Source organism: Acomys minous, assembly GCF_964271855.1.
Source record: "Acomys minous genome assembly, chromosome: 14".
Classification (NCBI taxonomy): domain Eukaryota; kingdom Metazoa; phylum Chordata; class Mammalia; order Rodentia; family Muridae; genus Acomys; species Acomys minous.
Window position 1 is genome coordinate 63,796,211 of NC_140496.1, and position 27,996 is coordinate 63,824,206.

Below are 27,996 nucleotides of genomic sequence, written 5' to 3' on the forward strand. Positions count from 1 at the left end.
CGGGCACGGAGCTGTGCATGGAATGAGAGTGCCTAAATGTCTACTAAGTGTGCATTCATAAATATCTAATCGTACCTTGATAAACAGAAATGGGAATAAGATTATCTGAAAGACACTGTGTGTTGGAAAGAACTACTGAATTGGATCATTCTGTACACTTTTAAATGTTTTAACATTAGAGTAGAAATTGGGGAATGTGCTACATTGGAGAAGAGGTTTTGCCTGCATTTTCATAGGTGACTAAAGACTATAAATTGCATCAAAATTGGTAAATATCCAATTCAAATAAGAGAAGCTTCCAAAGCTGGATGTGGTGGCACACATCATTAATCCCAGCACTCAGGGAGAGAGGCAGAGGCAGGTAGATCTCTGTGAGTTCGAGACCAGCCTGGTCTACAAAGGGAGTCCAGTACAGTCAAAGCTACACAGAGAAACCATGTCTCAAAAAGAACAAAAAGAAGATAGATAGATGATAGATAGATAGATAGATAGATAGATAGATAGATAGATATAGATAGATAGACAGACAGACAGACAGATAGAATTCCTCCTGTATGTTCAAAGGCATCTCTTTCTTTAGTTTTATTTCTATGATTGTCTTGAAAATATTTTCTGCTCCTTGAGACCTGGTACCTTCATTTTCATCTATTGCTATAATCCTGAGGTTATGCCTTTTCATCGTATCCTTCATTTCTCAGATGTTTTGTGTCACAAATTTTTGTTTTAATGTTTTCTCTGAGAGATGTATCAATATCTTCTCTTGTATCTTCAGTCCCTGAGGCTCTCCCCTCCATTTGTTGAATTCTGTTGGCGATACTTACCTGATTCCTGATCTCTCTTCTAAGTTTTCCATTCCCAGGGTTTTCTTGATTTGTGTTTTCATAATAGATTCTAAGACCATTTTCATGTCTTGAGCAGCTTTACTTATTTCTTTTGTCTGTTTGATTGTGGTTTCCTGTTTCTCCTCAATGGCTTCTATTCATTTGTTTGTATTTTCTTGTAATTCTTGGAAGGATCTATTCATTTCCTATTTATAATTCTCAAATAACTGTATAACATTAATATAATTCATGATTGTTTTGTGGTTCTATGTAGTTTATTTTATATATGTGTAATAATATAAATGTATGTATAAATAAAAATATTAAAAATAATAATAAATGTGGACTTTTAATGAGCATATTACATAAGTGCATTGAAGAGATATTGTGTCAAAATTTAAATGGAAACATGTCTGTATTCTGCTGTATTCTGCTTTGTTAAAAGTGATTCAAACATTCAGTTCCTAATGCTAGGAAAGTAGCCCAGCTACAGAACACTGAGTTAGCATGAGAAGGGCCTGGATTCAGTTGTTGTCACCAAAAACAAAGCTTAGATGTCACTCAAATAAAAGAGATTAGGGTGGTGGCTCATATTGGGAAAGACTTAGTCACTGCAAACCTTGAGAAATTAGAGAAAACTTTACCGGAAGGAAAGGTTAGGAGTTATTCAAACAAAGGGAACTCTTAGAAAATGTAACAGGTGTAGAAAAGATGTAATAAAGTTAATACTGAATAACCATCAGTGTAACAAATTCACAGAATGCAAGAGTAAAAATGTCAGGAGTTGAGGCCTGATTTAAGAATGGGACATTTTCTGTAGGACGTGATAGATGAAATGTGTCTGAATTTTATTTTCAAAACAGAAGTCAGTGAAGAGTTTCATTTATTAAAAATATATGATTAGATTTATGCTTTAGACATACAACTTGGGCTTCTATGTAGGAAATAATTCAGATGGAGCCATTTCTGGCTACTAAGACTGCAGAGAATAGACTATTGAAAGAATGTGGCAAGAAATAAAATGAGATAGACAAAGTTGGTAGTTAAATCCTTAGAGCTTCATGACAGGTTATTTGGAGTGAAGAACAAAGTAGAGCTAAGAACACAGCTCAGGCACTGGGTATAAAAACTTAGCAGGTGATGTAACCACCAGGCCTTACTTTGAACAAAGAAGAGGCATACATGTCTTTTCTTTATATGCGTCAGAAAATGCAACAGGTGTTTTTCCTATAGAACCCCATGAAAATAACCAATTTCCCTTAAAGTGAGGCGGAAGACCCTACAGGAAATTTATAAAACAGAAACCAATTCTTTTCTATTCTATATTTGTGTTGCAGGATATTTTATCTCAGTGTGATTCATGAGCTTATGAACTGTAAAAGCCTATCTTGGATCTCACTGTGATCCCTGACATTGAACTGTAAATCCCTGTTTCTTGTGGTTGAGCCCTAACACACCTTTTATCCAAGGACTTCCTGTTTATTGTAAAAGATGTGGTTCAGCCTGCCTTACATACACCTTTAACCCAAAAGCTATCTGTACACAGGATTTAATAAAGTTAACCATAGGTCAAGAGACAGAGCAAGAAAACAGCTGATAGAGATTAAGAGTAGACTTTGAGTGGATGGGCATTTAGACAGCGTGTGGAAGTAGAGGGGATCTTCGGCACTTTCAGCTCTTGAGCATTACTCTTGGGATTTAAGCTTTAGCTCTTTAGCTTTTAGATCTTTGGCTCTTAGCTTTCTAGCTCTTGAGCTCCTCAACTTCCTGGCCTTTGGCTTTGGGGCCTTGAGCTAGCAAGCCTTTGGGCCTTGAGGGTTTTGTTTGTTTGGTTGTTTGTTTGTTTGTTTGTTTTTTGCATTTTCCTCCTGAGCTCTCAGCTGAGCTAGTGAGCCTTTGGGCCTTCTCCATTGGGACTGTGAGCTGAGTAGAAAATTGAGCTGTTTTCTTTCTCTGCCTCTCTGAGCTATGAGGCTTTTCACTACAGCATCTGGCTCCTGAGTCTTTATTGGTAAGCTAGAATAATCTAATATTTTTAATTAAAACAACATTTTTTGTACATAGTTTTGTATACTAGGCATTATATTATACTATAATATATATCCTAATTTTCTACTATATAGAATATAGTTGTCATATAAGCAAGTATTTCATCTTTTCTTGACACAACAAACATGAGGAGATGTCTTTCAGCCTAGCATATATCCAGCAGTGTTACAAACTTCCTAGTAGTCATACCCTTGTATAATCTTCTCTTGACTAGGAATTGAATTTTTGAACCAGTTCTAAGAATAGCTGATGTCATCACTTCTGGGTCAAGTTATACAAATTGTGTGGCTTCTATTTTAGATGCTACATCTCATATATGTCTTAGCTGTCTCATTATTCAAGAAACTATCCATGTAAACATATGTAGGGCCATGATATGAGGTTTATTATAACTATATGAGAATATCTCACTGAGACTTGAGATGATTGGATACATGGCTGACTGCTTAATCACCATTATACAAGAAACAAAAATCTATAACAATTTTTAAGCTGCTTCCACATTCTTGATTACCTAAGACCATCAGATAATAAATGTTTGTCCTAAGCAAGCATAGTGGCACACACATGTAATTCTATTATTCAGAAGGTAGATGCAGGATGATCATTAGTTTGGTCTATATAACAAGTTCCAAGACAGCCTGGGCTGCATAGAAAAATCCTGTCTTTAAATCAATCAATAAATATACCAGGTGTATGCAGGTTTTTAGCCACTACATTTTTAACTAATTTGTTACACAGAAATAGCTAACTGATACATTGGCTTGCTAGCAGAAATACCAGAATGAGTCAAATATTTGATGACTAGTGATCATAAACTGTATTGTTTATTAACAGGTTAAAATAGTACATTAAAAGAACTTTATTTTATAGAGAAATAGCAACATTAACATGAATATGATTATTAACTAACACACTGGAGATATTAGTACTTCTGAGTTCTATGGCTATGTAATTCAAAACCTATACAATTGGCTGGATAGGATAAAAATAGTTAGTCTTCTGGATGGATAGATGGGGGGGGTGGAAAATCAATAAGACATTTTAACTTAAAATTGAATTATTTCCCCTTGATAAAAGATCACTGTATTATTCCTATTACCAAAGTCTAGGTTCAAAAGGAAATAGAGTTTGTCAATTATCCAATTGACTCCAGAATTTTCTTCAGCTTGTCCCCTTTGTGGCTCTGTACAGTGAAAGTAGTATGACTAGAGACTAGAGATTGATTTGACAATAGTTAACAATCTAACATTTAAACTTGGACCTATCTTTTTTAGTACTGGGGTCTAAACTCAGGGGACTCACATACGTTAGACCAGTACTCTGAGCTGTATCCATATCGGCAGCTATCCTTGGATCCCAAGCCACTGGGACTACAGATTCTCTTGGTCTCTCATGTCAAAAAAAAGAAAAGAACGAGAAAAAAAGAAAAGAAAAAGAAAAAAAGAAAGCAAAGCCAACCACCCAGGTATGTTTCACCATATTTATAATAGCACCATATGCTATTAATTGGTGAATGGTTGTCTTCTGCTTGAAATGGGAAGTCCATGACAAATACTTTCTTCCCTGGATGTGCATAAAACAGAGAGTCAGTCAAGGAAGCGATAAGAGGAAACCAAAATCCCATTTAGATTGATAATTGTTTGGGGCCTCATGCGTATGGACTATTTGGCTTTCCAGAGAGAAATAAGTCTCTTAAGCAGATGGCAGTTGCAAGTCACAGCCCTAGGGCCTGACTGGTTTTGTTAATCTGGCAGTTCAGTGTCAGTGCGAAGGACATCCCCAGCACCTGAGGAGAGAATTGAGAAAATATGAGGTCTTAGTAAGAGAAAACATTTCTCCCACGGTAATGGAGACTGGTAACACAGAAAAGCAAGATTTGTATCCCATTATGGCCACTCTCTAAGCATCACTCTCCTCTAAGGAATGTCTCTCTTTAAGTTTAAGAATAGCATTAGAGAGAAAACGGGAACAATTATAAAACGATAGAAAAGTAGAAGCTCTTGGAAAAGTTCTTATCTCATTAAGAAGTCACAGACGCTTAGTTATATAGTCAAGTAGACCTTATTGATCAGCATAAGAAAGAGAAGTCAACTCTGCCCGTCTTGTGTTTCCTTCACTTTCTTGTTCCTTTTATTTCTTGACTAAGTCTTAAGCAATGTATAATATGCTCACTGTTTGGGTAAAAAAATAGTGTTATGAATATGACAGAAATAACACAAAATTTACCTTTCAGTAGTCAAATCAGGTGTAAGTACAAAGGGGAAATAATTTTTCCATCATTTCCTTCTTAACATAAAAGGTCAATTTTTCAAGTGAGCTCTGTTATCATATCATTTACAGACCACCTGAGTTAGTGACTAAATGGGAATTCTGCTTGGCACTCTTAATCTAACTGCGGCTCATTTTATATTTCTAAGGGATATATTGACTTGATATATATTCCTATAACAATTTTTCAGAGTGCTTTAAGTTGAATTAAAAATACGATCCTTTATTCCTTGGCTAAAGGAACTCATGAATAATATGACATTTATTGCCTCATTCTACTTCGATAGTACCATTCTAAGGCTGCATGATTTACCTCATTTAATCCTCATAGGGATAGTGGGATCAAACTCTTACCTGTATGACACATACACAGATGGTAATGATTCCAATATACAAGAAATTGCCATGAAACCATAATTTTGCTTTATTATGGCAACCCTGCAGGGGGAGAATAACAGGCATTAATGGCACCATTCAATATGTCAAATTTATCAAGAAGGTTATCTGGGATGGTCATTTGTATTTATTTAATAAAATGACTTACATCAAATATTGTTATTTCCCTTGCATGTATAAAAGAAAAAGCATAAAGAAAAGAACATTAAATCAGAGACATTTTAGTATATTTGCATGTAACACAGAAGTCTTAGCTCATGAGTTAAACTGGCACCCAAGAAGTAAGTCGTAAACACATGACCGTATGTTCAGTGTTATGCTCTGCAACACTCAGTGCTGATCTAAGAATAATATATGGGATTATATATGTTGCAATCTTTGGATCAAAGTACATATCAGTATCTGCTTCAATAACCAATATCATAACCCTATAAAATTCCACCAGTCAACAACTGGTGGTTGCTATGGATTCTCTTTTTTCATGTGGACCTAAACATCTCAAACTCAGGAAAAGATAACATGGGCTCAAGATGAAATCTTAGTTTAATTTACTTGGTTTACAGGAAGATGGATTTTTTTTTCTTTTAGATGAAGAGAGACCAAAAATTAAGAGGAAAGGTGGTTTCCAAAAAGTACTTTTCCAAAACTCCCATTCATCTGTTTATGTTTAACTCATTTCACAAAGCAAATGGCTCTGCCATCTTCAAGGAGAAAGAGAAAACAAGCCAGTAGCTAACAAGCTAGTCTACCCTAATCATGTAAATTACACTTTAAATGCAGATACATCTCTGGGCTGTTTTTACACAAACTACACACACACACACACACACACACACACACACACACACACACACACACAGTTAATAGTGTGACAAAGGAGTCTTCTTAGTGTTTCTTAACTGGATTAGCCTGTTCCTAGATTTTGGAAGCTTCTATAGGTATTGGGGGCTGTTTCCTGGTTGTTGTTGTTGTTGTTGTTGTTGTTGTTGTTGTTGTTGTTGAAAGTTCCCTGTTTCTTGGTAGAAGGTTTAGGTCCTTTCTGGCATTGTTCCCAATGTAATTAAAACTTTGAAAAAAGAAGCCAGTAACATGAAAACTGCCAACAAAATTACCTGAACATCTGCACCCTGTGGGCAGGAAGATGGTCGACCATTGGTCCAATCACTTGAGCCATTTACACCACAGCACTGCAGCTAAAAGCCAAGTCCCCCAAACATAATGATTAGAAAATCAACAGAAAAACAAAACAAAACCTAGACATTATACAAAACTGTATTCTTATCTTTCAAATCTAACTCCAGAAAAGAAAATTCAGAATTGGTCCACTGCTACAGCCTCTTTGGCACTAAATGTTCACAAGACTTACACCATTGTATTTACAGAAGACCTCCACAGAGGACAGTTTGCTTTATATATTTTACCTGTCAAGTACTTTCTGCCCAAAAACCTTATCACATGAACTAAGCCTAGGTATATTGATTCTTGAGATTATTGAAAACAGAATAATTAGATGCCTGCTTAGATGAAAAAACAGGAAGTACCAGCTATTATTGTCTTAAATACAGGAGAAACTTATGATCCAGCTATAACACCCTTGGACAAATACCCAAAGGACTGTATATCCTACTAAAAAGATAGTTGCCTGTCCATTTTTATTGTTACTCTATTCACAGTAGCCAGAAAATAGAAGCAGCCTAAATGTCCATTGACTGATAAATGAATATTGAAAATGTAGTATATATTTATACAATGGAATATTATTCAATTCTTAGGAAAAATTAAATCAAGAAACTTTCAGGTAAACGGGTGGAGGTGAAAGCAATCATCCTGAGTAAGGTAACCTAGACTCATAAAAATAAACATCGCATATTTTCTCTTATATGTGGATGTTAGCCTTGAATGTTTAGAGTATTTCTTTAAGTAGGAGCATAGGTAGAGGCTAGGAACCTAGTAAATGAGAATGGGCTGCTCTCAAGAAAGAGGAGATAGAATTCTGCCATAAAAAGGAGAAACATGGAATGGGGCTATTTAAGTGGGATTGAAGATAGGAGGGAGAGATAAAGGATGTAATAATGGGAGGTGTAACTGACACTAAAGAGCTTTTGAAAGGGCCATGTTGAAACACACTGCTATAAAAATCTTCATGTGTGTGTGCGTCTGTGTGTGTGTGTGTGTGTGTGTGCACATCTGTGTATGTGTGTGTGTATTTAAATAGAGTTACCCTATAACTGGACAATAATACCCCTACCATACTCCCACAGACTAACAAATAAGCTTTTCTTGGAGTTGTTGGGCACTGAGTTCCTATAGATCCATAAATATTACAAGCTGTTAGTAATGCTCTTAGTTACTCCGCAGTATGTGGTCATAAGACCCTATTTCTGCAGCCACCAAATATTCGAGTCATGAAACATAGATAAATCAAGCTGAATTTGATTTGGAAGCCTGATCCCTACTGGCTAGATTTCATAGTCCTGGAAGTAACTGTGCAAGCTACCAGAGGAGAAATGTAATCATAAATCATACAGAGCTGTGAACTCTAAGAACTATAATAAGGATCATCCTAGCAATATATTATTACTGGGCCTATCAGGATACAAATGCCATTTGATAACCAATAACTTTCTGCTTGGATTTAAGGCATCTTATATAAGATTGGGCACCTGGCATCATTTTGGGGGCCGTTAATCCATGACTAGGTGAGTTACAGACCCCTGGGGAGAATTTACTTGTATTATTTTGCTAAATGAACATAATATCTAATCAACTTCTAGTGAGTAGGAAATTGGAGGCAGATACGGAAGGAGTAGAGGGGTGAAAATGATCAGAATACATTGTATGGAATTCTGAATAAAATATTACTTTAAGATAAAAGAGAGAGACAGAGCAAGTGGTGCTTCATCAAGAATTTATATTCACAGTAGTGGGAAACGGATTTCTTGACATCAAAATGCCTGTGGGAATCAACCAGACAGATACGGAAAGTGGCGGAATTTATAAGACAAATAACCCAATTCTTGTTGGCATACACATACCATAAAGAAAGTGAGATACAGTTATAGAGTAAAGGAAATTTTGAGACATCTTTTGTACATCTTGGTTTATCCAAATAAGTTGAAATTTTTGAGAAAATTAGAATATTTGGAATATAGACTGTTAGTGCTATTTGAGGATTTCGTGTGCACATGCGTGCGTGCGTGCGTGTGTGCGTGCGTGCGTGTGTGTGTGTGTGTGACTCTGTGTTCACTACATTTATGTGGGAACATGTAGAAGCCATAAAAGGGCTTCAGATCCTTTGGAATGGGAGTTCCAGGAAGTTGTGGGCAACCATGTATGTGCTATAACAAAACCCAGATCCTCTGCCAAAGCAGTAACTGCTCTTAACCACTGAGCCAGACCCTTTAGTGGTATTTAGTGGGTGATATGATATAATGGCCAGTATTTTATTTTCTTTAGAGTATTCCATCAAAATGTTTAGGGGATTAAATTAAGTGACAGTGAAAAAAATCAGTATGAAGCTGATGACACGTATCAAGAGATTTATTTGCCTTTGTTTTGTTTTTCACTTTAGTGTGTGTGTGTGAACATCAAAAGGGACTTCTAATCTGGGTTTTTTTTTGTTTTTTTTTTAATACATTTTTATTAATTTATACATATTACATCTCAGTTGTTAGCCCATCCCATGTATCCTCCCATTCCTCCCTTCCTCCCACTTCCCCCCTACTACTCCCCTCCCCTCCCCTAAGTCTGTGTCTGAGGGGGACCTCCTCCCCCTGAATATGCTCATATGGTATCAAGTCTCTCCTTGGTGACCTATTATCTTTCCTCTGAGTGCCACCAGGCATCTCCGTCCAAGGGACATGTTCAAATATGGGGCACCAGAGTTTGTGTGAAAGTTAGAATAATAGCCAGAACTTGGAAACAACCTACGTGTCCCTCAATAGAAGAATGGATAAAGAAACTGTGGTACATTTACACTATGGAATACTACTCAGCTATTAAAAACAAGGAATTTCCAAAATTTGTGGACAAATGGATTGAACTAGAAATTGTCATAATGAGTGAGTTCACACAGAAGCAAAAAGAGCTAAATGGTATATACTCACTTATATCGAGACACTAGTCCAAGGTGTACGTCCCCATGAAAAACTGTACCTACCAGAATAGTGGGTAAGAGGGGAGGACATCCTATTGAAACTTTAGGTGGGAGAAGCCTGGGAGAAAGAGGAAATGGAAGGATCCAGTGGGTCCTGGAAAACTATAGGCGAGTCTGGGCCCTGGGGTCCTCTGCAAACTGTGGCGACAGCCAAGGAAAAAATAGGCAGTAAAAACCTTGAACCCCTACCCGGACTAGCCGATGGACATTCTCCACTGTTGAGTGGAGAAGGAGATCTAATCTGGGTTTAAACAAAAAAAAAAGGAATTTGAAATCTAGAGAAGTTGTGACTTTGTATGAAACAAACAAGTCCTCCCATTGTTTATATGTTATAATTTCCTTTTATTTCCTCTTATTCTTCCTTATTAATCTGTCATGGGTGATCATGATAGTTTTTGAGACCTTGGTCATGCCTTTACAAGGTTCTCTAGTCCCTGTTTGTCGCATACCTTTATAAGGCAAGGATGCAGAGCTGATATATGTTCCTGGATAAGAAAAAAGTGCAGAGAATGTGACATTATAGGGCTAGATAAAAATATAATAATTATGGTGACTTGGGAATTTATAAAAAGGCTTATTTTATACTATTTCAATAAAATTTTGGAAACTCTGTAAAATAATCCAACATGACTTATTTGGGTCTTCTTTTCATCCTGTTAGACCTAAAGTAATGAAGTTATGTGAATTGGTAAAGAATAAAATATAATACAGGAAATGTACCAATTAGATCTACTCCTGAACTCCCATACCTATGAGAGCAAAGGTATTACTTTGGACTCTAGAACTAAAGATATTTGAGTCTGAAACCTTTAGGAAAGAGACATTGGTTTCTGGAGACTTAGTCTGGGAGTTCAGTCTGCCTCATCTGAGCAAGATTTTGTATGTACTTACTTGTGACTGGATGAAGTCCCATGCCATCTTGGTGCTGTTGTCTGAGTGATAGTGTTGAATGCTGTCATTCAGGCCCTCAGCCACATACTGGTTCAGCTGGGTAAATCATGTTCCACCAGAGGAGACATAGAAAAAACAAAACGAATTCAAGAACTAAGAGGTCTAGTGGACCAAATAGATCCCCCTGGTCCCTGCCCCCCACTCAAGAAGTCAGAACTAGGGAAGTACAGTACAGGAGGCTATATAGGGAGACAAGATGAAGGCTTTATGGTATCAAAGGAAGATATGCACAATAGACTTTTATCATTCCAGAACTATAATTTCACAAAGCCAAGGTCATATCTTACTGAAAAGACTGCCAGCTATATGGAGAAAAGTAGGCAGGAGGAAGACAAAATCACTTCATTTTCTATGTAGGTACCTTACAAGGCATCATTCAAATACAGTCTTCATAACATTTTTAAATCTCAACTGCAATTAATCTCTCATCCGCCTACTTCATTTGCATAACTTAGTGCTAATTTTGTTTTACAAACTTCTTCTCCACTGTGTGTTCCCCATATTACCAATACGAGAGTATCCCATGTTCTTTATAACTTACCTTGTGTTCATACACAAAGAGAAGGATGGCTATGATCACCTCAGCAAGGAGAATAATCATCAGCAGAACAAAGAACTGTGACAAAGCAGAGAAATGATCAGAACATTGATTCCATTTCTGATCTACCTCTCTTTGCCTTGGGAGCAAACAGGTCTACTCAAGTGTGTGTATGCACACACACACACACACACATACACACACACACACACACACACACACACACACATGCACACACACACACACACACACACACACACACAAATGCACAGGAACTTCTCCTGCCTCCTCATGGCTTCCTACATCCTCTCTTGCTTTATGAGGGATATGTGTTCTTTTACTACAGCTGGATTCTCATGGGAATATTCACTATGCTCTAATTTTGTTCTGGCATCATTGAGCACCATCCTAGTGAAACAGTTGAGAAAAAACAAAAGTAATGCATAAGTTTGGGTGCTTGTCCTATACATCAGATCAAGTCCAGCTCAAGATAGAGGGTGGATGATGAATGAAGCTTGTGAAAACAGAAGGAAAGAGAGACCCTAATCATAGTTCTAGGTCTTTTTTTTTTCTCCAAATTTAGAATTTTAATCACTGCATAACATTTATACACACAAGACTTTCACAATTTCATTTGTTCTTCACCTCTTAAAACAATGTAAATACCAATTTTGACTGCTTAAGTCATTTATCCTGTCACTGATATCTCCTATCCTTTGCTATCTGTCTAATAACTGTTGTTGTTGTTGTTGTTGTTGATGATGATCTTGGCTCTAGATTACATGTTGATCTACAAGAGAAGATTGATAATATGACTGGAGAGATAACCAAGATAGGAACACATAAGAATGGAGGCATTGTTACACCAACCTCTGCCCTTAATACACTAGGAAAATGTGCATCTCCTTTACGCCTATGACAGCAGGCAAAATCTAAGCCTGACGGGATTCCTCAGGCTCATTATTTGACAGAACTACTGCAAATCCCTTCCATTTCTACTGTTCAAGAACTTCAACCAAGGTTCTTACCCAAACTGGGTCACTCCTACTATGTAGGCTACTTTGTGCATGAGTGAAGAAATACTTCTATATCATTAGGGAGGGTCACTGTGTTCAGAAGAATCTACTGATATCTTCCATCGCTTAATGACTCTGTCAGATCCTGAGGTGTGTTCTTACATGAGAATGTCGTAGAAAGGTGAGAACATGCTTTCAATCAAGCATGAAGGAAAAACACATGCTGTGAAAGGACATGACAATGACAAGTGCCATTATTGATAGTGTAAAATGGATTCCATAGACAACTAATGTCTTCTGCATAGCCTTGGGATCTCAGTGAGCAACAAACTAATATTGGTTTATGAAATTGAGCTGATAAGAAGCTGTGATAATTAGCTTTAATTATCAACTTAGCAATCTAGACTCAACCACCAATTCCTCAGTATATTGAGGAGTTATCTGGATTAGGTTGGTCTGTGGGCATGTCTGCAGAGGACTATTTTAATTGTTAATAATAGTGAGAGGACTAATCCTGATTGTTGGTAACACCATTTCATGGGCTGGACCCTTAACTGTGTTGAGTAAAGAAAGTCACCTGAGAACACAGGAAGTAATCAGGTATTCATGCATTAGTTCTCTATCTGCTATTGACTGCTTTAAGTTCCTGCTTTAACTTCCATGCAACAATGGACTATAGTTGTATTAATAAGATCAAATAAATATCTTTCTCTTCTAAGCCTCTCTTATTCAGGGCATTTTATTACAGCAACAGAAGGGAAACACAATCAGAAATTGGAACCAAGAAGTAGGGCTGTTGCTGTGATGAACCTGGTGATGTTGCTTTTTGTTTGTTTGTTTTGTTGTGTTGTGTTTATGAGAAAAATATTTTAATTAACTTTATTATTTTAAAGTATTTAAAATAAAAACACCACACAGAAAAATTAAGCAGACTCAAAATCTATACATCTCAACAAACTTCTACATAGTTAAAATAGACATTTTGAAACTGTGGAGCTTTATGCTGGATTTTACACTTGCAATACAAAATATATATTTTACCACTCATCCACCATCAAAAACCTATGACAAAGTTGTAAATTGAAAATCTCTTAACTTTATAGACTTGTTCTTGGAAAAAGTATTTAAAGAGACTAATAACCGAGTGTTTCTATATTTTTCAGGTAGAATTTGTGTTCTGACTTGATCACTAGCTCTCCCTATAACAATTTATTTAATCTCTCTGAACCTCAGTTTCCTAAAATGTGAGATAGATAGATGATAGATAGATAGATAGATAGATAGATAGATAGATACAATATATATGTGTGTGTATGTAAATATATATTATGTCTCTGTGTTATAAAGATAATTAATTAAGCAATAGTGGTGAGAGAAGCATATAAAAGCAATGATTTCCTTTTCACTTCCCTTGAATGATGTATTATATCATGAATGTACATAAATACATAAAATTAATAAGTATCCTCATTTCACAGTGGTAGAGATTGTAAAAATTGGGAGTTCTGTGTTAAATATATTTTATATGTAGTTTCAGTTTCTCTACTTAGTTCTCTAACTTTTAGTTAGTTCTTTAACAATTTCCAAAAAGAAATTTAATTTTCTACAAGGGAGTCTCAGGGGAAATAAACTATTCCTAAGGGTGGCTAGGCCACATGTCCAGCAGTAGATGCCCAACAGAAAATTAATTCAGTGGCATCTTTGAAGACTCCTTGTCTCATAGTGTCATTCAGGGCTGTTTATTACATTTTGGTTTTATATTTTTACCCTAAAGAGTTATTTGAGTATATATTATGGATTCCAGTTTTGTATTTTTAAGGGTTTCCTAAGTGCATAAACACGTGGGTCCTCATCTCTCTCTGTTTCTTATGCCTTCTCTTGGACTCTTTTCCTTCTGTTTGTTTTGTTCTAATTTGATTTGTTTTTACCTTATTATGTTTTATTTAAATAAAATACATTGCTTTTTTATCCTCAAAATGAAATTAGGAAGCACTGATGTAGAATAATGATTGTAATCATAAGCATAGTGCTATTACTAACAACAGAGTTGTAGTCTAAAGAAGTTAATATTTATTGTGCACTCCAAGATCTCAGGTTATTCAGTGTCCTTTACTTGCTTATACCATAAAAAAAACAACTCTTAAGATGGTTACTATTATCATTTTGAGTTCTAGATAATGAAGCTGCAGTCAAAAATTGTGACTTTGGGGGGATTAAGGAAGATGTTGGAAAACTGATCTGGAAAATCCCATTGAGTGATGTGGATAGAGCTCAGTGGGCTATTCTTGTGGAGTGTTGAAAAAGAGATTACTAACAGTGCATGCAGGTTCAGATCATGGACTTAGTCATTTACTGGACTTGAGGATATTCATGTGACATTTGGGCTAATGTCACATGTGCGGTCTCATGCTGGAGCAGAAGAAAGCTATGCTTTATTGGAGATTGGCATTATTGAAGTAAACCCTCCTATGCTTCACTGGGATGATACAATAGAGATGGGGGCTTTTTTCCTCAATGTGACATTTTGCTCTTTGTCCTATATGTACTATTCTATGTGTGTTGTTCATGCTGGGGCTGAAAGAGCTTGTCAATGAGATCAGTACCACTGAAGTGAACAACTCCTTGAGTTTCATTTGGGATAACTGAGATTCTCTCCTCAGAAGCCAGTTCAGCTTTGAAGCAGTGGGAAAGGTCATATCTTGAGCTTGCAGAAGAATTTGGAGATGTAATAGTTATCCCTGTGGTACTAGTTTTGAAGGCATAAAGCAGTCATGGGGAGAAATTGAGTATTGAAACTTTGTGGTAGGCTCAGATCTTCTGCAGAGAGACCCTAAGGGAAATTAATGGAGGTGATACCTCAATTGTAGTGGAGAACCCAAACACTGGAAATGTCAATATTTACTAAGTAGAGATACAACTGTAGAGTGGAAAAAATCTGTATTGCTACAGGCAACATAACTGGAAGGATGGAGCTATCCAAGTTGTTTGGAGTCCACAATGCAAGGCTCAGCTTCTAGACATTGGAACTACATTGGTATATACACTGCTAGGTTTTTTTTCTGTTGGGTTTTTCAGATTGTAATATAATTACATCATTTACTTCCTTTCAGTTTTTACTCTAAACTCTTCCATGTACCTGTCCTTGGCCTTTTTCAAATTTATAGCCTTTAAGAAAATAGTTGTTCAATCCATTTGTCCACAAATTTCGTGAATTCCTTGTTTTTAATAGCTGAGTAGTATTCCATAGTGTAAATGTACCATAATTTCTTTATCCATTCTTCTACTGAAGGACACTTAGGCTGCTTCCATGTTCTGACTACTATGAATAAGGCTGCTATGAACATGGTTGAGCATATGTCCCTGTTGTGTGGTGGAGCATTTTCTGGGTATCTTCCAAGGAGTAGAATAGCTGGGTCTTGAGGAAGCCCTATTCCCAGTTTTCTGAGAAAGTGCCAGATAGATTTTCAAAGTGGCTGTACTGGTTTGCATTCCCAAAGCAATGAAGGAGTGTTCCCCTTTCTCCACATCCTCACCAGCATGTGGTGTCACTTGAATTTTTGATCTTAGCCATTCTGATGGGTGTAAGATGGAATCTCAGAGTCATTTTGATGACTAATGACTTTGAGCATTTCTTTAAGTGTTCCTCAGCTATTCAATATTCCTCTGTTGAAATTGTCTGTTTAGTTCTGAGCCCCATCTCTTAATTGGGTTATTTGGTTTGGTGGTGTAATTCAGACACGGAAAGAGTTAAATGGTATATACTCACTTATATCTGGACACTAGCCCAAGGGGCATGTCTCATGAAAGACTTCACTTACCAGGAAAGTGGGACAGAGGGAAGGACATTCTATTGGGACTTTAGGTGAGAGAAGCATGGGAGAATGGGGAATTAGAAGGATCCAGAGGGTCCTAGAAATGTACAAGAAGTACATTATGATAGGCGGATCGGCCCAGGAGTCCTGCTCAAACTATGGCAGCCAAGGACAATATGTGCAGTAACCTTCAAACCTCTATCAAGATCTAGCCAATGGACAGGACATTCTCCACATTTGAATGAAGAGTGGGGACTGACTTTCACATGAACTCTGGTGCTCCATATTTGACCACATCCCCTGGATGGGGAGGCCTGGTGGCACTCAGAGGAATGATAGCAGGCTACCAAGAAGAGACTTGATACCCTATGAGCATATACAGGGAGAGGAGGTCCCCCTGAGTCACAGTCATAGGGGAGGGGTGTAGGGGTAATGGGAGTAGGAATGGGAGGGAGGGAGGAATGGAAGGATACAAGGGATGGGATAACAATTGAGATATAATATAAATAAATTAATAAAATATTTTTAAAAGAAAAGAGTTGTTGATATATTTCTAAGTACAACATGCTGGTGAATTTTGTTTGTGTGCTTTTTTTTTGTTTTGGCATAGTTGTTTTTTACCCCTCTCCATTTCTGTTTCTTCTCTCTCAGAATAACAATGTTTGCATATGTAACATCATTTTAGTTTACAAGAACTCACAGTTAAAAGACTTTGAACTTTGAAGTGTTGGAAATTTTGTAAGGCTGGAATTGGACTATATTTTATAATCTGATATTAACATGAGACAGATGGAATAAAGGATAGAAAGTTATATCTCAAAATGGTGTGTGTGTGTGTGTGTGTGTGTGTGTGTGTGTGTGTGTGTGTGAAATTGATGGGATGGGCTATGTTGGTTAGTTTTTATTGTAAACTCGGCACAACCTAGAATCAACTGGAAAAAGAACTTTACTTGAGAAATTATCTAGGTCATGTTGGTCTTGGGGGTATCTGTTAAGGGTTGTATGGGAAGGCCCAACCCCAATATGGGTGCATTATTTTATAGGCTTCCATCTGAGTTGCAAAAGAATGAATAAAAGCAGTAAGTAAGCAAGCCAAAATTTGTGTGTTTATTACCTGTATGGTTTTTTTTTTTCATTTTCAAGACAGAGTTTCTTGTTGTAGCCCTGGTTGTCCTGGAACTTGATGTAGATACTAGGCTGGCCTTGAACTCAGAGATCTGCCTGCCTCTGACTCCTGAATCCTAGGACTAAAGGTGTGTGCCACCACTGCCTGCCTATCCTTCTCAGCTCTTAATTGTATATATTACCCAAAAACTAATTTACCATGAAACATTATTACCTTGAACTTGAGACATCATCTACCTCAACTCAGAGTACCACAGCTACTGTAAGGACTCACCGACATAAGCAGGCATTTATTCTCCCTGATTGAGCCCATGCAGCCCAAGAAGGCAACTATCATGATAATGGAGCCAATGATGACAAGAACGTTGCCAAGTGTCAGGAAGGGGAGGTTACGGAAGAGAACTCCATAGGTGTTGTGGACCAGGATGTAGATCCCAAAGCCCAATATGCAACAGCCACAGATCTGAAAAGAAGAATTTCACAGCATTCTAAGGTGAATGTTGTTCTTAAATATCTCCTCAATTATATTCTCACTTTCTTGAGATCAGAATCACATCTTTTTGTTGACTCAAGACTCATGAGGTCACCTCTTTTTTTCCCCATTATCATAATAGAAAGCAAATATCATCTTCTATATATGAAGTCACATGCAAATATTTTACTACACAGTTCCAGATATCAAAGAAAGATCATCTTTATGAAGGACCTAATATCTGTACTGTACAGAAGCCTAACTTAATACCTCAGATATTCTATCTCTTGCCTGCTTACTTGTCGACACATGACCTTTTCTTTGGAGAGTATGACCATGTAGCTAAGACACCCTATTTGAAGAAAGTCTTGATAGGAAACTATAAACAACCCGAACTTATAAGAATATTCCAATAAACATGAGTACTAGTTCATCTTATATATGAAATGCAGTTGCTACTTTCAGTCCGGTGAAACTTCTTGGACATCTCTTTTTTATGTTAAATTAAAAAGTATATGGATATGTATGTCTGTAGACTTTATACTTTTATTAGTCCATATTAATTATTCAAAATATTTCATTGTATATTTCTACACATCAAGCATGTAATGCACTTTGATACTATTCACTCTTCTATTAATCTTTCTTATCTACTTTTTCTTTTGAATTTTTCTTCTTTTCACTTCTAACAGTCTTTTCAGTTAAATGTCTTATTTTCTTAGTTTCCACATATGTTGGAGACAATGCAATAGTTTTCTATGTGGAACTGACTTATTTCACTCAACATAACCTCAAGTTTCATTTACTTTTTGCATAATTTCATTCTTCTTTATGGCTAAGAAAACTCTCTTATGTATATATACCATATTTCTTTATACACTCATCTGTTGATGTTGTCTAGTGTGCAACAACAATTTAACTATTGTTAATGGTGTTATAAAAAGCATATATGTGCAACTGTCATTGGTATAGGGTGATCATGAATCTTTTGAAGATAAAAAGAGATATAAAATGGATATTTCATATGAAAGTCCAAAAAAACAAAGAATAAAAGAACAAAAATCCAGTCAACAAATGAACAGTGGAAATGAGCACCTATAAAAAATGAAGTACAAATGGCCAACAGATATATGAAAAAAGTGTTCAACATCTCTAGCTACATCAAAACTACATGGAGATTCCTTCTCATCTCATCTCATCTCATCTCATCTCATCAGAATGACTGTCATAAAGAAAACTATCAATAACAAATGATGACCAAGATGGCAGAAGAAAGACGCTTTTAACAATGTTGGTGAGAATGTGAAATAGCCTAGATATGCAGAAGTCAGCATAGAAGTACTTTAAAAAATTAGAAAAGGAACTTCCATATGAGTTCTTTGGTCAATATTCTTCCATGTGCTTGGAGATGAGAAGGGGGTTGAATTTAACACCCAAATTGTAGTCCATTTCTGACTTACAGATGCTAGCTTTTTGCAATGCTACCCTAAAGCCCCCAAAGAGAATTGTCGCCTCCATTAACTTTACTGATAACTTTTGAGTTTATAGGCTTATAGTGTGACAGAATGGCAATAAGAGAGGAAATTATTACTCATTTGCACGTAGGCGAAATGATCTGGATATTACCCAGTCATGCACAGTTCATATTTTAAACTATACTCTTTGTTTGAGAAGAAAGAGTAACAGCGTACCTAGAGTGGAGTGGTATCATTTCGGACATGCTCAAAGAAGCTACTTACCCAAAACAGCAAGTTAAAGAAAAACAGAACATATTTTAGCAGTTTCAGGCTGCTCATGCCCATGCTGGGATAGTATGCCCTAAAAAACAAAAGGAATAAGAAATGAATTAAAAAAAAAAAGATTTGGCATTGTAAGGTAGTACCACAGACTCCAAGCTGCAAATGTTTAAGGTTGAAGGATCATCACCATGAGCTTGTGTTTGAACTGTATCTATCCTCTGGATGTGTTTTCCCAAATCCCTGTTTCATACTTTGAAAATTGAATCCAGGGTTGAAAAACCATTATCTTGAATTCTGAATGTTACGCCAACTAAGTAAGCAATGTTTGGTGGTATAGAAAGCCCCATGTCCCAACAATACAACCATTCGAACAAGAAGATGAGTCACAGCGACAAAGATTAAGCCAGTGCTTTGGGTTCTATGTAACATTACTGACTAATGTCTGACTACTCAAGAAAATAGCCTTTGAGACCAAGATTGCCTGATCAATACATAGGGCAGGAGGCCATTGACTTGATCAGCCAGTTCTTTAACTGTCTTCAGATTCATTAGGTACTAAATTTGTTGTTCTTGGTGGTGGTGGTGGTGGTGGTTGGTTGGTTGATTGGTTGGTTTGTGACTGTATTTTAATTACAATGTTTTTCTCTCCCCTTTACTCCCCCACCCTCTCATATACCCTTCCTCACTCTTTTCCAAATCTATGGCCTCTTTTTAAATCATTTGTTGTTAAATTGTTTGTAAAAACTCTCTACATGAAAGTGGGAGGGGGTATACCTATGCCTCACTTGTCCTTTTATATACAATCATCTATATTTCTGTTCTGCATATGGTCATGACTAAGTATTAGACATCTTCCAGTAGATGTTGATCTTATAACAGGAAGGAAACACCAAAATATAAATAATGAAGAACGTAAAAGAAACCACAATATGAGCACGGTCTTTTAATGTGTTGGCTATTCACACCAATTCAAGCAGAAGGGAAAGCCTTCCCAGCCATGTACTCCCTTTGTAAACTTTGTAAACCCTCAAGGCAGGAAAATTACCTCCACCTGGGAGCTCGGACCAATCCCTGCCTCCAGACTTCCCTAACTGCCCTGTCATTTTCTACTGGCTATAATGTCATTCCCAGCCCTGAGGCAAGAGAGTGGCTAGACCTTACCGCACAAAAAAGCCCACCAATTCCTGAGCAGAAAAAATCTACCAATCCCTGAGCTTGTCACAGAAACTCACCAAATCCCTGAACAGGAAAAGCCATCAATCCTTGAGCTCTCCCAAGCTAAAGACTTGAAATTGCACCAAACATCACCCTGGAAATCTCCACCCTCAAAAGCTCTGCCTCCCTATACACTGCCTCTGTCTGCTCGGCTCCCTGTTGTTTCTCATTTGAGCAGAGGCAGTGACCCTCCTGAATTTTTCCTATGAATAATTTTTTAATTTTAATTTATTGCAATTTATTCAGGTTACATCCTGATTGTTATTCTCTCACTTGTATCTTCCCATTCCCACCCTCCTCCTTCTTCCACCCTATTCCCCTCCCCTAGACCTCTGACAGAAGGGGACTTTCTCCCCTACCACATGGCCACAGCTTCTCAGGTCTCATTTGGATAGCCTGATTCCCCTTCCTCTGTGTGCCCACCTGGCCTCCCCACTAAGGGGAAGTGATCAAATTGGGGACACCAAAGTTCATGTCAGAGGCAGTCCCTGCTGTCCCCACAACTGTGGAGAATAAGCTTCTCATTGGCTATATCTGAACAGGAGGTCTGAATTTACTGAATACATTGTTCTTGGTTGGTGCAGCAGATTGTGCAGGCTTCACTGGGCCCAGATCTGCCAGCCATGATGGTCTCCTTCTGGGGCTTTTGAACCCTCTGGGTCCTCCCATTCTCCCATTCTTCCATACCACTCTCAGAGCTCTACCTGGAATCCAAAAGCAAGATCCAGTGTCTGTCCCTGTCCCCTACTGGGTGGAGTTTCTCAAAGGACATCTATATTGGGCTATGTGTGTCTTTCTGGGTCTGGTTTACCTCACTCAGGATGATCATTTCTAGTTCCATCCATTTGCCTGCAAATTTCAAGATTTCCTTTTTTAATAGCTGAATAGTATTTCATTGTGTAAATGTACCATGGTTTCTTTGTCCATTCTTTGATTGAGGGACATCTAAGTTGTTTCCAGATTCTGGCTATTACCAATAAAGCTACTCTGAATATAGTTGAGCAAATATCCTTGTTGTATGGTGGTGAACTGCCAAGCAGTGGTGTGGCTGGTTCTTGTGGTAGCATTAGTCCAAATTTTCTGAGAAAGAGTCATATTTATCACCCTGAACAAAACTAAAGTCCAAGTGAATTAAAGACCTCAACGTAAAGCCAGACACACTAAATCTGTTAGAAGAAAACATGTGGAAGAGCCTGAACTCATTGGCACAGGAGACAACTTCCTGAACAGAACACCAACAACTCAGGCCCTAAGATCAGCAATTAGTAAATGGAACCTCATGAAACTGAAAAGCAAAGTAAGCCAAAGGACACTGTCAACAGAACAAAACAACAGCCTACAGACCGGGAGAATATCTTCACCAACCAAACATCTGACAAAAGGCTAATATACAAAATAGATAAAGAACTCAGGAAACTAAACACCACCAAACCAAATAACCCAATTAAAAATAGGGTACAGATCTCAACAAAGAAATATTGAATGGCCGAGAAACACTTAAAGAAATGCTCAATGCCCCTAGTCATCAGGGAAATGCGAAACAGCTCTGAGAGTCCATCTTACACCTACAAGAATCTCTAAGATCAAAACTTCAAGTGACAGCACATGCTGCTTAGGACGAGGAGGAAGGGGAACACTCCTCCACTGCTGGTGGGAGTGCAAACTTATACAACCACTTTGGAAATCAATCCCAATAAGTTCCTTATGTGAGGTTTGTTGTGTGGTGTGACTTTGTTGTGTTCCATGGCTCCTGACTGCCAGGACAGCTTTCCCTTCAGAGCTACACCACTTACAAAAAGAGGCTGTCCTTATTTTAGCAAGGACACCACTGTGTGATTGTACATGAAGTGTACAAGTGGTGTAGGCTTATATGTATGTGAGAGAACCAGAGGAGTACATCGAGCAGCCAGCTCTATCATTCTCTGATTTATGCCCTTAGACAGGACAATACGCACACGTGGAAGCTGAGGAGAGAAAGAATCAGAGGGGAAGGATGGAGAGAGAGGGGAAGAAAGAATGAGATGGAGAGAGAATTGGGAGGAAATAAAATGGAAAGGAAAGAAGAGAGAGAGTGTAAGGGAGGGAGGGAGGATTATATGTAGACAATGCCCATCTAGATAAGCCAAGGTAATCTTTCATCAAGACATGAATATGATGACACATACCGGTAATCTCAGTGCTAGGGATGCTTAGGAAAGAAGATTACAAATTTGAGTTCATCCTAGGTTAAATACTGATATATATGCAAGTGGGATGCTAAAGATAAAACTTCAATCCATGAAATAAAAATAAACTGAGATGTATTAATGGCAGTGTAGATATTATATAAGAAAATATTTGTAAAGTTTAAGATAATACATGGGATGGGCTAACAACTGAGATGTAATATGAATAAATTAATTTTAAAAAATTAAAATGCCAACTTAAATTTAAAAAATAAATAAATAAATAAAGGTAGAATGCAGAAAAAATAAATAAATGAGATGAAAAAACAATTGAGATGTAATATGAATAAATTAATAAAATATATTTTAAAAGAAAAAAAGTTTAAGATAGTAAAAAACCTTTTATTTGTTCTTTTTTCTCTTTTTTCTTTTTTTTATTAATTTATTCTTGTTACATCTCAATGGTTATCCCATCCCTTAACATGTAAAAAACCTTTTAAATGAGAGAATATAAAAGATTTAAATAAATAGAGCATTTCTAAATGATGGGACAATATTAAATATCATAATTTTTATGTAATGGGAGTTCCCAAAGGAAAAGAGAGAAAAATACTTGAAGAATTGATATGTTATTAATTCTGAACTAGATTAAAAATAATTTACTTATATTATAAAGAAGCTCAATAAAATCCAAATATAAGAAAATTATACTTAAAAAAGAAAATTATACTTTATCAAAACAAAAAAAATGAAAGCATACACCACATTCTCTCTCTCTCTCTCTCTCTCTCTCTCTCTCTCTCTCTCTCTCTCTCTCTCTCTCACACACACACACACACACACACACACACACACACACACACATCAAAATAACAAGAATTAGAAATAATTGGTAATATCTGTCAACATCAAAGGTCTCCATTCCCAAGTAAAAAGACCGAGGCTAACAGAATGGATGTGAAAACAGGATCCATCAATCTGCTGCATACAAGAAACACACTCAGCAATTAGATAGACATTATCTCTGAGTAAATGGCTGGAAAAAAGTTTCCCAAGCAAATGGACCCAAGAAGCAAGCTGTAGTAGCCATTCTGCTATCTAATAAAATAGATTTTCAACCAAAATTAATCAAAAGAGATTGGGAAGGACACTTCATACTCATCAAAGGAAAAATCCACCAAAAAATATATCTCAAGTCTGAGCATCTTTCCCCCAAAAGAAAGGGTACCCTCATTCATAAAAAGAAACATTATTATATACCATATTTACTCGTGGGAATTGCATGGTAGGAAGCAATTTTAAGAGAGCGAAAGGCTTGGGGGAATTTTTTAGTTTGTATTTGGAGTCTTCATGAGTCTGGTGTGGACACCTTAAATCTGGCTGAGTCTTCAGGGAGGCAGGGAGAGAAAGTATGCTGTAGACACCCTTGTCTCCCCCATTTTTTATTTTACAGTCATGGTGATTTCCTCAGTGCGCAGGCAGCTTTGGGTTGAGGGAGGAGAGCCACCAGCTGCCTCACTTGGTGTTTTAAACTTGAGTTCCTTTGATGTCTGAATTTATTCAACAGTTCATGGGTTTAGGAAACCCAAAATATTTTATTAAGAAACTGTTTCAAAATAAATTTGCATTGCTCATTTTTCTTGCTCCACCCCACTGGATAGGACAAAGGGTGAAGGGCTCAAAGAACCCTGACTTCTCCCTAATCTCATTGTGCAACCTGAGGGGCCCTTGTGGAGATATTTTGCTTCCTGGGTGGGAGATATGGGTGGAGATGTCTGCTCTTGCAGAAAGTGCTTTTGTATCAGGAGCCTACACACCAGGCCCTGTTTCCATCCACAAGCCACATGTACATAATTTAGACAGTGTTCTTAGGATCTGCACTTTTAAAACCTATTTTTGAAGATTAACCAAGTTTGCAAGATGATTGACCGGATCTTTGCCTAACTCCAGCAGTGCACAGGAAGTTCAAAGAGATGATACATGTAAATCTTGAGGTGGGTTATAAACAACAGGGGTCAAAAATTTAACCTCTATTTTTAAAAATATCACCAAATCTATTATAAAACAAATCAATGTGCTTAATGTTGAAAATGGGGGGGGGTGCTTTCAGATTTCTCTAGCTATAATTTTTTAATGCATACAAATTATACGTTTGGGTTTTTGTTTTTGTTTTTGTTTTTTATTCAACAGCGCTTCATACTTCACAGTGTTCTCTGGTCATCAACATTAACTCTTGGCATACTGCTGCTTTGTGGGTATTTCCCTTTGAGGCAACAGTACATGTGATAAGAGGTACAATTTGTTGGATTTTTGTTAACATATTTTTAAATTCCATTTTAATTTATTTTAATTGTTGGTACTTAAGTTGTCAAACAGTAGACATGCTTTGTTTACGATCTATTATAGGTTAGAGTTATTCTATTATATGTGGATGAAAAATAGATTTGGTATTTTACAGAAAGAAACATTAGTATTACTAAATTTTAAATTCCTCATTGAACCCAACACATTAATAGTGGGAGACTTCAACACCACACTGTCACCAATAGATAGATCATTGAGACAAAAACTAAACAGAGAAATAAAGGAACTAACAGATATCAAGAATCAAATGGACAGAGCAGATAACTACAGAACACTTCACCAAAACACAAAAGATTATACATTCTTCTCAGAACCTCATGGAATCTTCTCCAAAACTGACTCCATATTTCATCACAAAGCAAACATCAACAGTTACAAGAAAATTGAAATAATCTCTTGTATGTTATCAGACCATCATGGATTAAAGATGTATTTTAAGAAAAAAAAGCTGGAGTTCAACGACAAGAGAAACAAGAAAAACCCTACACATTCATGGGAACGGAAAAGCTTCCTACTCAATGGCCAGTGTGTCAGGAAGAAATAAAGAAATTAAATATCTTGTAGAACTCATTGAAAATGAATGGATATGGGTCACATATGGGTCACAATGAAAGCAATGCTAAAAAGAGAGGTCATAACATTAAGCACCTTCATAAAGAAAGTGGAGAATACTCATACTATCAACTTAGTATCTCACCTGAAAGCTCTAGAACAAAAAGAAGCAAGCACTCCCAAGAGGAGTAGATGGCAAGAAATAACGAAACGCAAGGGTGATACCAATAAATCAGGAACACAGAGAACAATACAAAGACTCAATAAAACCAAGAGCTGATTCTTTGAGAAAATGAACAAGATAGACAAATCTATCTTAGTAGCCAAGCTAACTAAAAGGCAGTAATCAAATTAACAAAATCAGAAATGAAAACATAACAACATAACAAGAGTCACTGTAAAAATCCAAAGAATCATTTGGTCTTACTTCAAAAACCTGTATTCCTCACATTTGCCCATGTTCCCTGGAGGGGTAGACCTGGTGGCACTCAGAGGAAGGACAGCAGGTTACCAAGAAGAGACTTGATACCCTATGAGCATATACAGGGAGAGGTAACCCCCCTCAGGAACAGTCATAAGGGAGGGGAATAAGGGGGAAATGGGAGGGAGGGAAGAATGGGAGGATACAAGGGATGGGATAACCATTGAGATGTAACAAGAATAAATTAATTTAAAAAAAGAAAAAAGAGGAAAAAAGAATTAATTTAACCAAAGAATTTAGAGAAAGTTTTGATGCTTAAAAATAAAAAAATTAAATGTCAACAACAAAAACAAAAACCTGTATTCCACAACAATTGGAAAATCTAAAAATAAAAAAAAATGGTGGTTGTGTTGACAGATTTCATTTGCCAAAGTTAAAATCAAGATCAGGTAAACAATTTAAATAGGCCTATAACACCCAAAGAAATGGAATCAGTCATCAAAAGTCTCCCAATTAAAAAAATCCATGGCTTTAGTGCGGAATTCTACCAGACTTTCAAAGAAGAGCTAATACCAATACTCCTCCAACTAGTCCACAAAATAGAAACAGAAGGATCACTGCCAAATTCATTCTATGAGGTCACAGTCACCCTGACACATAAATCACACAAAGACTCACCAAAGAAAGAGAATTTCAGACCAAATTCCCTCAGGTATAATAATGCAAAAATACTGAACAAAATCCTTGCAAACTAAATTCAATAACACATCAAATACATCATCCACCATGATCAAATAGGCTTTATCCCAGGAAAGAAGGGATAGTACAACATACAAAAATCCATCAATGAAATCCATCATATAAACAAACCAAATGAAAAAAACCACATGATCATTTTATTAGGTGCGTAAAAGCCTTTGACAAAAATCCAGCACCCTTCATGATAAAACTGTTAGAGAGATGTGGGATACAAGATCCATGCTGGACCTTAATAAAGGCAATATACGAAAGCCAATAGCCAACATCAAATTAAATAGAGAGAAACTCAAAGCAATTCCACTAAAATAAGAGACAAGATAAGGCCTCCCACTTTCTGTATATCTCTTCAATGTAGTACTTGAAATTCTATTTAGAGCAATAAAACAACCAAAAGAGATCAAGGCAATACAAATTGAAAATGAAGAAGTCCAAGTATTGCTATTTGCAGATGATAATGATAGTACATATAACTGACCCCAAAATTCTACCAGAGAAATCTTACAGCTGACAAACACCTTCAGCAAAGTGACTAGATAGAAAATTAACTTAAAAAATCAGTATCCTCCTTTATGCAAATAGTAAATGGGCTGAGAAAGGAGTTAGAGAAATAACTTCCTTCACAATAGCCACAAACAATATAAAATATCTTAGTGTAACTCTAATCAAGCAAGTGAAAGACCTGTATAAGACAAGAACTTCAAGTCTTTGAAGAAAGAAAGTGAAGAAGATATCAGAAGATGGAAAGAGCTTCCATGTTCATGGATCAGTAGCATTAACATAGTAAAATTGGCCATCTTACCAAAAGCAATCTACACATCTTAAAAAGCAATTCTCCACTTAGTACTAAAAAGCAAAAAACCAAGATAGCAAAAACAACCTTGTACAATAAAAGGACTTCTGGAGGTACCATCATCCATGATTGCAAGTTGTACTACATACAGAGCAATAGTAAGAAAAACTTCATGGTATTGGCATAAAAACAGACAGGTGCACCAATGGAATTGGATAAAAGACCCAAAAAGTAACCCGTACATCTACAGGCACTTGATTCTTATGAAGAAGTGAAAACCATACAATGGTAAGAAGAAAACATTTTTCAACGAATGATGCTGGTCTAACTGGATGTCAGCATGTAGAAGAATGCAAATAAGTTCATATTTACAACCCTGCACAA

At 36.7% G+C, this 27,996-nt stretch overlaps 1 protein-coding gene across 1 annotated transcript in view; it reads right to left on the reverse strand.

Annotated features, from left to right (window-relative positions):
- Positions 1–3,675: 3,675 nt before the first annotated feature.
- CD53 (CD53 molecule) overlaps positions 3,676–27,996 on the reverse strand; it is a 39,338-nt gene continuing 15,017 nt past the window's right edge. Inside the window, exons 2-8 of the mRNA XM_084755623.1 lie at positions 19,347–19,425; positions 17,410–17,598; positions 11,186–11,260; positions 10,585–10,680; positions 6,650–6,730; positions 5,496–5,579; positions 3,676–4,659 (exon numbers count right to left, since the gene is read on the reverse strand). Coding sequence (XP_084611749.1) covers positions 4,588–4,659; positions 5,496–5,579; positions 6,650–6,730; positions 10,585–10,680; positions 11,186–11,260; positions 17,410–17,598; positions 19,347–19,409 — 660 coding nt within the window. The 5' untranslated portion in view covers positions 19,410–19,425 and the 3' untranslated portion in view covers positions 3,676–4,587. The remainder of the gene's footprint in view (positions 4,660–5,495; positions 5,580–6,649; positions 6,731–10,584; positions 10,681–11,185; positions 11,261–17,409; positions 17,599–19,346; positions 19,426–27,996) is intronic.